Raw genomic sequence first — 10,613 nt, forward strand, 5'->3', positions numbered from 1 at the left:
ATACGTGTGCACACGTGTTGCCCTGGCATACGCCTTGCATACCCCCACCAACACCACTCAAAAGCCCGATGGGGCTGCTCCATGGACCCAGCAGTGTGAAGCATTGAGTTTTCCTTTTTTAATAAAAAAGTAAAGAGCAGGAAAATTTACAGCCGGTTTGACTTAAAAAAGGCCGATCAAAGACACGGGAAATGGAGGGGGGGGGAGCTGGGGAGAAGTGAGGGCTCTGCCACCGCGGGGGCCCAAGGGTTGGGATCGTGTGGTTTTGAGGGGCAGGTGGCAGTGCAGGGTGGGTGCCCACGGGCTTGCCTTATGGAGCTCATTGGGCAGAGCTTTCCTCATGTTGAGGTTTTTATGGAACCTGATTTTTTTTCCTGGGGTAATACCAGTGTCAGCATCCACCATTTCCATCCATCCCCTGTTGCCGTCAGTGCCTCTGTGCTACATCCTTCCCCTGTCCCCATGACCTGCTTTCAGCCTCCTGTCTCTCCCCATCCCACTCCTTTGCCCCATCCCACCCCCCCGGCTTCTCCCAGGGCCCATTCCACCCCCTGCCCCACAATATGAACTGTATGTTAAAACAGGTGTATTAAATAAAAAAAACCCAAACTGAAAACCCTTTCACATTCACACCCTTCCCCATATCCCCCCTCCCCAGGGTCTCCCTGACCCACTGGCAATGTCACGCCGTGTTCCCCGCTGGCATGTGGAGTCGGTTGTTGTCCGCGTCGATGTCCCCATCAAGCTGGAGGCAGCAAGCACGGGAACTGTCATCCTCCTCCTCCTCGGTGACAGCTCCAGGTGCTGGGGGCTCTCCGGTGCCCCCATTGAGGGGCACCTTCTCCCGGTGGCGGGATGGGGGGCTGTGGGGCGTGCTGCACCCCCGCACCTTGCTCCGAGCTTTGAGCTGGTCACGATAGGTGAGGAGGGCCAGGCAGGCGGCCACGGTCAGCGTCACCGCCAGCAGCACTGTCACCGTGACAAACTGTGGCCAGTAGGACCTGGAGGTGCCAGGACCCGAGGACCCCCAGGCCAACTCCTCCTCATCCAGCCCTTCCCCCAGGGCCGCCCCACCAGCGTCCCTGAGCTGGTAGTGAGCCACGGTCCATGTGTAGCCGTTCTCTGTGGCCTGGCACTTGTAGGTACCGGCCATCCCCTGCTGCATGACGACCACCAGCGTGTGGTCAGGCAGCAGCACTGTGTGCCCCTGGCCACCGCCGGGCTGCTGCCAGCTGTAGGTGGCCAGTGTGGAGTGGCGGGGGCACGGCAGCTGGACCACGGTGTTCGGCTGGGGGCTGAGCCCTGTGGGTGTGGAGAGCAGGGTGAGGTGGTGCACCCCCATGTGCTCTGTCCAACCCCATGTGCCCTGTCCAACCCCATGTGCCCCATCCTGCTGCACTCCCATACTCAACCCTGTATGATGGGATCCTCCGGTGCCCCCAGGGCTCGGGGCATGGCTACGCTCCTCCCGCGGTGGCATGTGGTGACCGGGTTCCCTGTCTCAACATCCTGCAGCCACGCACTCCTGCAGGCAGGAGAGTGGGGTCAACATCCCAGTGCCCTCCATACCCCCTTCCCATCCCTGTCCCACTGCTCACGTGTCCTCAGCAGCGAAGCGGGCACGCCGGCAGGAACCCTCGCGGCTGTGCCAGGCGCAGTAAGGGTCCCGTGCCAGCACGCACTCGGCACAGTTCTGGTGCAGACTGCAGTTGGCCAGCGGGACCTGCAGGACACCTCTAGAGTAGCCCACATAGAGGATGCCCTGGAGAGTGATAGGCACAGGGCTGAGCCTCCCCCCAGCATCCGGTGCTGGCGCTGGGTGGCTGTTGGGTGATCTGGGTGATCACATCTGCCCTACCTTCCCCGGGGCCAGCAGCAGGTTCTTCACTGGCTCCGGCATTGGGAAGAGCTGGATGCTCTCCACGATGTGGGGACCCTTGGGCAGCTCCACTGCCTTGTGCAGGAGACCCTCCGCTGTGGGGCACAGGAGATATCACTGGGGCTTTGGAGCCAAGGGAAGGGTTGGAGGGGTGACCCTGTGTGCACCCCGATATAAACCCACCTGTGGCCAGGAACATGACACGATAGATGGTCCCTGAGACACCGAGAGTCTCATCTACTGTGATGCGTGTGTAGGTGACGTCCGACTTCACCAGGAGAGGCCTCCCCTGGATGGGTAACACCTTGCCATCCATCAGGAAATGGTCCTTCATGAAGGTGAGGGCTTTGTCCGAGGAGGGACCCATGGAGCACTGTGGGGGGAGAGAGGGCTCTGTGCTGGTATGGGGAAACTGAGGCATGGGGAGGGGACGATGTGTTGCGTCACCAGACTGCACTGTGCCAGCATCAGTGGGGTGCAGAAGGACCCTCCTCCTTTCCCATGCTGCTTGCAGTATGAGCACACAGGGCAAACTGGTATAGACACACCCCTTCTCCTGGGGACTAACACTGTCCCCCAGGAGAGGCCAACCCCCCTGAGTGGGCAGCACTCACGCTGCCAGGCCGGGGACTCATGTCGGGGCCACTGTAGACAGTCCAGCGAGAGCTCTCCTTGTTCAGCTCCTTGTACTTGCCCTCAAAGACCTTCTCCAGATCCTCCTGGCTATAGGCACAGACAGCAGCGCTGCCCGCCCTGCCCGCCTGCCTGTGGGGAGGGACAACCAGGTAGGCACCAGCAGGGCACAGTCCCCCAGACTCCCTCCACACCCCTGGGCACTTACCACTGTGAGGTGAAAACGGCGTAGAAGTCGGCATGGCCGCCTTGGCGGGGCAGGGCAAAGGCATGGTGGATGACATTGAAGGGGAAGCGGCCAGGCTGGGAGCACACCAGCTGTGCCTTCAGAAAAGTTGTCCATTTCTTCTGCAGCACCTTGTCCCCCCCTACATCACTCTGCAGGAGCCGGAGGGTGCTCATTACCAAGGTGACAAGATCCAGTTACTCCCTTTGTCTCCTGTCATTGTCCCCCATCATGGTGTCATCATTCCGTGTCATTGTCCCCGATCATCATTGCTGATCATAGTACAATTATTGTCCCCATTATCATCTCCTGTCATTGTCCCACATCATCATCTTCCCTCATCATTGTACCCCACCATCATTCCCTGGTGTTGTCCCTGCACCCACCTTGCAGACACGGGCCACCCGTGGCACCAGGAGCCGCTCAAAGAAGTCAAACTCGTCAGCTGTCTCCTCAAAGAAGAAGTAGACCTTGTCGTCCCCAGGGATGCTGAAGGAGGCCACGAAGGCAGCGTCGGCTACAGGCACAGCCAGGGCAGGTGGATGAGGAGCTGGAGTGAGGGGGGGGTTGCAGGCACCCCTGGCACTGGGGGATCCTCCCCAGGACCTCCCCTCCACTCACCTGAGAGCCAGCGGAGGAAGGCGTCTGTCTTGAGCAGGGTGCGGGTGCCCAGTGAGCGGGAGATGATGGGCTCGTTGCCCTGGAAGTTGTTCATGGTGCCGGCATAGAGCTCGCCATCTGCTCGGTGACAGATTGGGGATGAGCCATGGTGGGGATCCCCCCACCCTCACCCTTCTCTCCATCCCAGGGGTGGGTGCCCACCCGTGAGGCCACTGGCCCCATACTCACCCACCAGCAGGGCCGTGTAGGTGTGTTGAGGATCGAAGGGGCACTGGCCCTTCCCATCCAGGAAGGGTTGTCCTCTACCACTGGACATCAGTGTGAAGTTTTCTAGGTGCTGTGGGAAAGGGGAGAAAAGTCAGCCAAAGGAGTGAAAACAACCCCAGATCTGTAGGGAATGACTGTGGAATACCTTGCAGACAATGGGGTGGCCTGTGTCTTCAAGGTGGGTGCAGGGATGGTAACATGGGGTGATGACAGAGGATGCCAGGGGTACCTGGCTCCTGTCACCTTTCCTCATTTTCCTGTTGGGGAGTGGCAGTCCTTACCACATGCTCAGTAAGGGGGAAACTGAAGCAGGGATAGAAAGCCTGGAGTCACCTGAGGTGACCCAAAATTGGGGTTTCCCTGCCAGAGGAAGAGTAACTGGCAGCTGAGTGAGAATCACTGAGGGCTCCTTTAGCACACGGGACACAAAGATATCCCTTGGAGGCGTCACACAGCACCCCCATCCTTGGGACACCTTATGATGCAATTCACTTCTGGGACCATATTTTGTGGATTCTCACAGCAACACCACAACCTGCCCAGAGACTCCTTGCACACTGTGCTGGGGAGGACACTCACGATGTAGGTGCACGCGGGGCTGAAGGCGTAGGTCCCACAGACATAGAGGTGGGTCTGGTTCAGGGCCACCAGGACTCGGATAAAGTTGAAGCACTCGGTCTGAGGGGGAAAGAATAGTGCTGGGTGCTGAGCACCCCAGTAGCTTTGAGGGCCCCCTGAGCCCCCACAGGGCCATCTCACCTCTTGGCTCTTCTTCTTAAAAGCACATTCGGAGGTTTTCTCGGGTGTGGGTCCCCACATTATCTGCGAAGGGAATGGAGATATTTCTGGGCTGTTGGGCCCAGCCCCAGTGGGCAAACAGAAACACAATGGAGGCCTCCCCTTCCCACCTCCCCAAAAGCAGTGGCTGCTCACCGAGGCTTTGGCACGGATGCTGCCAGGGGTGCCAACGGCAAGGGCCAGCACCCGGTCGCGTGCCCCCACGTACAGCTCCTCCTCACTCTCATCCAGGAGGAAGATGTCGTAATGGGAGACATTGTCCTGACTGAAGTGGGTGAGAGTCCGCCGGGGGTCCCCTGGCAGGAGCAAAGGGGGTGATGGGGGCCACACACACACACCACCACCATCATCCATGGGCGGATGTGGCAGCAGCTGCTATTGCAGCTCATGTTACTTCTCACACAGGAAATGGGGTTCAGCTCTTCCCCTGCAGCTCCCACATCACCATCACCCCTTCCCCCTCCAGGTCTCCACTTCCACCTGTCCCTGCCAGGTCCTATTGTAAGAGCTGGTGGACATTCCCAACCTGCACACCCCCAGAAATGGAGCACATTTTCCTCCAAGCTGTGCCTGTGATGCTTTGGGGCCATGGCCAGGGGCAGTGTTCCATTTGGGGAATGTGCTGCCCCAGGGTGCCATCCTGGAGGGATTACAAACCCCTGAGATGCCAGTCAGGGGAGATCGCCAGCCCCCAGGGTGCCCTTGGGCACAATCAGGGCCCACAGCTTCTCTTTCATCCCCACAAGGCACCAAAACGGAGGGATTTTTGCAATTCTGGGCATGGCTGCATGGGGAAGGGGAAGTGACAGTGCAGTCAGAGCTGGAACGGCATGACCCTGCCATGGGGCACAGACCCTCCTGCAGCCTGATTAAAATGTCACAGTCGCCCAAGCTCCTGCTTTGACCTGAATTTTGACCTGAATTTTGGCTGGCCACGCCATGCCCTGTCCTGTCCTGAGGCAGATTTTTGTCCCCCCAGGGTGACCCTGAGTAGACCCTGGGTGCCAGGTGGGTGACAAAATGTCTATTGTGTCTGTCACCCTGGGTGTTGGGGTTCCAAGCACCCTCATCTACTCTCATCCCCCACTTCATCACCTGTGGCCACTGGCGCTGTCCCCAACCCCACATGAGGCTCAGTGATGGGGCAGGGGGGCTGTGATGGGGGTCAGCCCACGGTTCCTGATGCTGGATGCTCAACCCTGGGGATGGACACTCTCCCAGGCAGATGTTGTGTGTCCCCCTCCCCAGCTGTCCCAGCTCTTCCCAGGTGTCCTGCTCTCGATGCCATACTCACTGTTGGCGAAGGTGATGCGTGGCAGGGGCTCTGCGCAGAGCATGGCAGCTGGCACCACCACCCCACAGAACAGGCGGAGGGCGGCGGGCATGGCGGGGAGCGGCAGGGATGTGCCCCAAGAGGGTCCCAGCACCATCCCTGCGGGAAGGGTGAGGGTGAGGGCACACGGTGCTGGGCTGCGCGTCACCTCACCCAGCGGAAACAAGACGGGGAAGCAGCACCCGGCACAGAGGGGGAGGATGGGGGGGCCTCATTGCCTCCAGCCACACGTGGTCCCCCCAGCGTGGGCACAAACTTCCCGCTGCTGCACCAGCACAATCAGAGATATCCCCTCGCCCTGCAGGGCTCCTACACCAAAATCTCTAGCAGTCGGAGACATCCCCTCACCTTCTAGAGCTCCTGCACCAGGGACGCTGGCACAGGGGTGTCCAGATGCTCCACCCTTTGCCCCCAGAGCCCCAGAGCCCATCCCCATCAGAGATTCCTTTGCCTGGCTCCATCAGTTACCAGAGGGTCCACAAAATGGGGGGGAACACACTTGGGAACCCCCTTCTTGCAGCTTTTTCTGCAGCTCATTCCAGAAGCAGTGGGGAAAGAGCCACGTCTCTAGAACCTCATGGTCCCCAGGACCCCTTGCTGATGGCCACCGTGTCCCCAGCGAGCGGCATTACCTCTCTGGCAGGCGAGGACGGAGCTGCTCACCTCCACCCCCGGAGCATGGGCAGCCGGCGGGTGCCTGAGCCCTGGGGGCTGCGGCCACCAGACCCCCGTGGGCCCATGCCCTGCATCCAGCCGAAGTGTGGCTGCACTGCCAAGCTCCCAGCCCGGCTTGTGCTGGGCTCACTGCAGCCCGGCCCAGCCCAACCCAGCGTGGCCCCGCTGGGACTGCGGGAACCTGAAAGTCCTGCTGGAAGAGGACGAGCCTTGGCAGGTTGGGGAAGTGGGTGCCTGCACCCGCCTCCCCTGCCTCGCACCCCCACAGGGACGGCAGCGAAGCCTGGTGGAGGCAGCTGGGATGGGAACTAGAGAGCTTTGGTCCTCCAGCTGGGTGCCCAGGGGGTGATGTGGGGGAGAAAGGTGTGCTCAGATGCCTGAGTTTGCTTGCTGTGAACATCTTTGGGGTGAGGAAAACAACAGCATTTTTTCCTGTAGATTGTTACAACCAACAGCAGGCCTGAGCATCATCCCCAAAATCAGCCCCATGGGGACAGGCATCACCCAGAAAGCCAGCTCCCAGGGCTGAGCATTGCTCCCCACAAACAGCCCCGTGGAGCTGACTATCATCCCCACAAACAGCCCCCCAGGGCTAAGCTCTGCCCCCATAAACAGCCCCCCAGGGCCAACAAAGCTCCTGCAGCTGTTCCAGGAACCTGCCTCCCTGGAGATTCCATCTCTCACCCCAGCCTGCTCTGGGATGGCTATAGGCAAGAAATCCCCCAAAGCCAAAGCCCTGGAGTTCCCCAACATCACAGCCATACTTGAGGTATCCCAATATCTCTCTGTGGACAAGGCTGAGGGGCATCCCGCCCTGTTGGGCCCTCCTTACCTGCCTCCCCCGTCCCCACACTGGGCCACCGGGATGCGGAGCCCTGGGAGGGCAGCGCTGTCCTCACCACCTTGCTTGGCTGGGACAGAAGCTCCTTGTGAACACAGAAAGTAGGTTACTCTGCCCCGGATTTCCCACTTGGCGAAGGGCTGGCTGAGGGACGGGGCTGCACGGAGCCTTGGACCGGCAGCATTGTTCTGCCCTGGGCCAGAGCCACTGAGGCCGCGGAGGGGGAGGAGGGATGGGAAAGGGAGCAGAGGCTCCTTGGCAAGGCTGAAGGCTTGGTGGGGGCTGTGGTGGGGCTGGGAAAACCACCAGAGTGGTCCCCAGCATGAGCCAGGGCTGCCACAGGATGTGAGGCATGCTTGAGGCTGCTCCAGCAGCGTGGGAAGTGAGAATCCCTTCTCAGCCCTGTCTCTCCCCTTTTTTGGGTCCCCTTTTTTGGGTCTCTTTTTTGGGTCACAGTGGTCTGGGGGCATGGTGGGAGATGTAAATACAGACTCCCTGCATGGGATTTGGCACATGGGAGCAAGTGCCACCAAAGGTTTCTCAACACGGGTCATTTAGTTTCCCCTGGTGCTTTCAGGTTGACCACAGCTGTGGCTCCATTGGTCTTGCTCCTGCTTGGATCTGCCCTTGGAGGGTTCCCTCTAAGCCAGGAAATATGGTGCTGTCAATAAACACCCATAGTCCCTGCAAAGAACATGTCACCTGCCATGGGATGGAGCCAGGTCCAGCCCGTGCACTCAGCAAGGTGAGCTGTGGTGAGCCCAGGGCAGGCATGAAGCTGGTGGCACTGATCTCCCAGTTGCTCAGACCTTCCCTGTGCCTTAATTTCCCAGAGCAGCGAAGAGTTTGGTCCTTCTCTGCTGCTGGACTCCAATCCCCTGCCCCTGTCACCTCTCAGGAACATCCTGTGGTGTGGGGTTATGCAGGGATGCTCCCAAAACCCACGAGAGGCTGCGGCAGCTCAGCCTGGGCGAAGGTACTTTGACCCCCCCAGATCCAGAGCAGGGTGCGTGTGGGGGGGAGATGGAAAGTAAGGAAGGAGCTGGGGTGGACTAAGGACATAGGAGGAAGAAGAGGAGGAATTTGGGGGGAGTGTGCAAGAGAAAATGGGAGACGATTCATGGGGGTGTTTGATAGAGAGGGTGGGGAGAGCTGGAGGGTGCAGGTAAGAGAGAGAAGGATGCGCAAGAGGGAGTTAAGGGGTGGAGGAGGTGTGGAGGGGTGCACAGGAGATGGGGGAAAGGAGGGGTTGAGAGGAGTATGGGGGAAGGGAGTCCGGGGGGCTGCCAGGGGGTGCCGGGGGGTCTACCCGGGGCCGGGACCTCAGCCTCTTTGTTGCTATCTCGCAGCATCAGCGCTTGGGGTCCCCCAAGCCCTGCCCCACTATGGCGACTGCCCCTGTCCCGCTGGCCCTCCCGACCCCGCGAAGCCTCCCCAGATCCCCCTGGACCCCCTAGCCGCCCCCGGCCCCAGTCGCGGTGCGGCGGTACCGACCTGCGGCGGGAGGGCGGGAGCAGCATCCCCCGGCCCCGCATCCGGCTCACGTCGCCATGGCTACGGCTGTACCTCGGCCGTCTGCGGCCCCCCCGCACCGACAGACCGAGGGACACTCTGACGGACGGACACGGGGCTGCGGACCCCGAGACCCCCCCGCACGGCGAGACGGACATGGCCTCGCGTATGTAGGGTGGCTAGCCCCCGGCACACGAGTGGGCACCACCTACCCTTACCCCACACATACCACTGACACCCCCACCCCCACGAGGTGCAGCGACACACCTTTTCCCCCACGTGTGTTCCATCCAACGCCTCTCCTGACACGTTCTTGAGCCCCCGTAACTACACTGGGGCCCTTCACCCCAGTTTTGCTCTCAGCTTTTGGCAACAAGTCCCTGCACCCCCATCTCAACACTTCAAGATCTGGACCTCATCCCTGTACCCCATGCCTGCACCTCCATATCCACACCCCATCCCTGCACCCCCGTATCCAAATTCCATGCCTTCATCCCCATCCCTGTCTCAGCCCTCCCACTTCACCCATCCCAGATGAGAGCTGCTGGCTCTGGCTTCCCATGCTACCAGGATTTGGGGGGTCCCAGGAGGGGGCTTGGGCTGTAGCTGTGGCACCAGGCTGCATGTATGTCCTCCCACCCAGCAAATTTTGGTTTATGGCAGTTCCCTCCTTGGAATTTCCCTTGCCAGAAAGCCTGGCCTAGCTGGTGCTTGCAGATCGCACTTCTCCTTTGGAGCTTGCCCGAAGGAGATCCCCAGCGACCACTTCCTGCCCTCTCTGCAACCACCTTCCCTGCATGACCTCAGCCAAGTGACTTTGTCCCCAGCCCTGGCTTGCACAATTGCAGCCAAGGCACTGGAGAGGTACCAGCCTCTGCACCAGCTGGGGTGCAGTATCAGCACCCCTGAAAGCTGCAAGCCTGCTACAGGCCCACTGCCTGGGGTACCTGCTCTGCCAGGGCTGGAGAGCAGAGCCAAGTGCCCCTGCAGTTCCCATAGGGTTCAGGAGATCAGAGCCTTTCACAGAGAGCTGTAAGGAGCTTGTACCTAATGGCCACCAGCACTGGAAGCTTAGCTGGAGCCTGCTGGAGCCTGCTGTGGGGACTCCTCACAACCCAAGGCTGAGCTGCAGTGCCACAGCCCTGCTTTTACCCCCCTAGGGTGCCCTTTGGGGGTCCTACAACCTGCAGCACCTTGAGGTGCAGCTTCAGGGGGTAGCAGTGGGCACAAGCTCACATCTTAACCCCTGCTTTGGGATTAGCAGTGGCCTGACCTTAATCCCCCCGGGCACGCAGGGGCCTGGAGGGGCCAGTGTGGGGCTGGTGGGGCCCCCAGCACCCACTTGGCCATGCACTGGCTGGTAAACCCTGCCAGACACTGGATTCAGTCCCAGCTCTACCCCATCCCAGTGATTGCTCCAAGGCTCCCTATGCTAGACTTTCCCCCCAAAAAACTGGTGGTCCTCAGCATGTGCCCAAGCCCTAGTGCTCTTGCCCACCCAGGGTGCCTCTGCAGAGACCCCAGCATTCAGTGCACAAGTGAGCAAGGCCAGGCCATGGCCACTGCTCTGGGATCCCATCTCCCGCCTGACAGACTCTTGGGGGTACCCAGAGCAGGGCTCAGCTCCACGGGACAACAGGAGGAGCGGGAGAAGTCTGGTGTTGAGTCAGTGCTTTGGCTGGAGCAGGGCTGGAGCTCTTTCACAGGCTTTTTTGCAAAGTCCCCATAGGGGTGTGTGAGGTCCCTGTGGGCCATACAAGCTTCCCATGGGGCCATACAAGGTCCCCATGGGCTGCACATGGCCCCAGAGGGGTGTGAAAGGTCCCCA

General features: G+C 60.4%; 1 protein-coding gene across 5 annotated transcripts; it reads right to left on the reverse strand.

The window, feature by feature from the left end:
• Positions 1 to 103: 103 nt before the first annotated feature.
• SEMA4A (semaphorin 4A) lies at positions 104 to 9,009 on the reverse strand. 5 transcript variants are annotated; one of them, XM_085082618.1, is made up of 15 exons: positions 8,768 to 9,009; positions 5,719 to 5,856; positions 4,560 to 4,720; positions 4,386 to 4,448; positions 4,206 to 4,304; positions 3,588 to 3,696; positions 3,360 to 3,476; positions 3,125 to 3,255; positions 2,721 to 2,890; positions 2,494 to 2,644; positions 2,063 to 2,252; positions 1,859 to 1,974; positions 1,599 to 1,762; positions 1,413 to 1,525; positions 104 to 1,302 (listed from the first exon to the last, which is right to left on the reverse strand). In XM_085082618.1, exons 2-15 carry the CDS (start codon positions 5,852 to 5,854, stop codon positions 683 to 685), a joined length of 2,340 nt encoding a protein of 779 aa, XP_084938744.1. In that variant the 5' UTR covers positions 5,855 to 5,856; positions 8,768 to 9,009; the 3' UTR covers positions 104 to 682. The 5 variants fall into 5 exon arrangements, with proteins under 5 accessions (XP_084938744.1, XP_084938743.1, XP_084938741.1 ...); XM_085082617.1 differs by lacking the exon at positions 8,768 to 9,009 and adding an exon at positions 7,265 to 7,386; XM_085082615.1 differs by lacking the exon at positions 8,768 to 9,009 and adding an exon at positions 6,421 to 7,220 and having other exon boundaries at positions 2,494 to 2,632.
• Positions 9,010 to 10,613: the final 1,604 nt, after the last annotated feature.

Source organism: Lichenostomus cassidix, chromosome 25 (assembly GCF_008360975.1).
Source record: "Lichenostomus cassidix isolate B80296 chromosome 25, HeHo_3.0, whole genome shotgun sequence".
Taxonomy (NCBI): Eukaryota; Metazoa; Chordata; class Aves; order Passeriformes; family Meliphagidae; genus Lichenostomus; species Lichenostomus cassidix.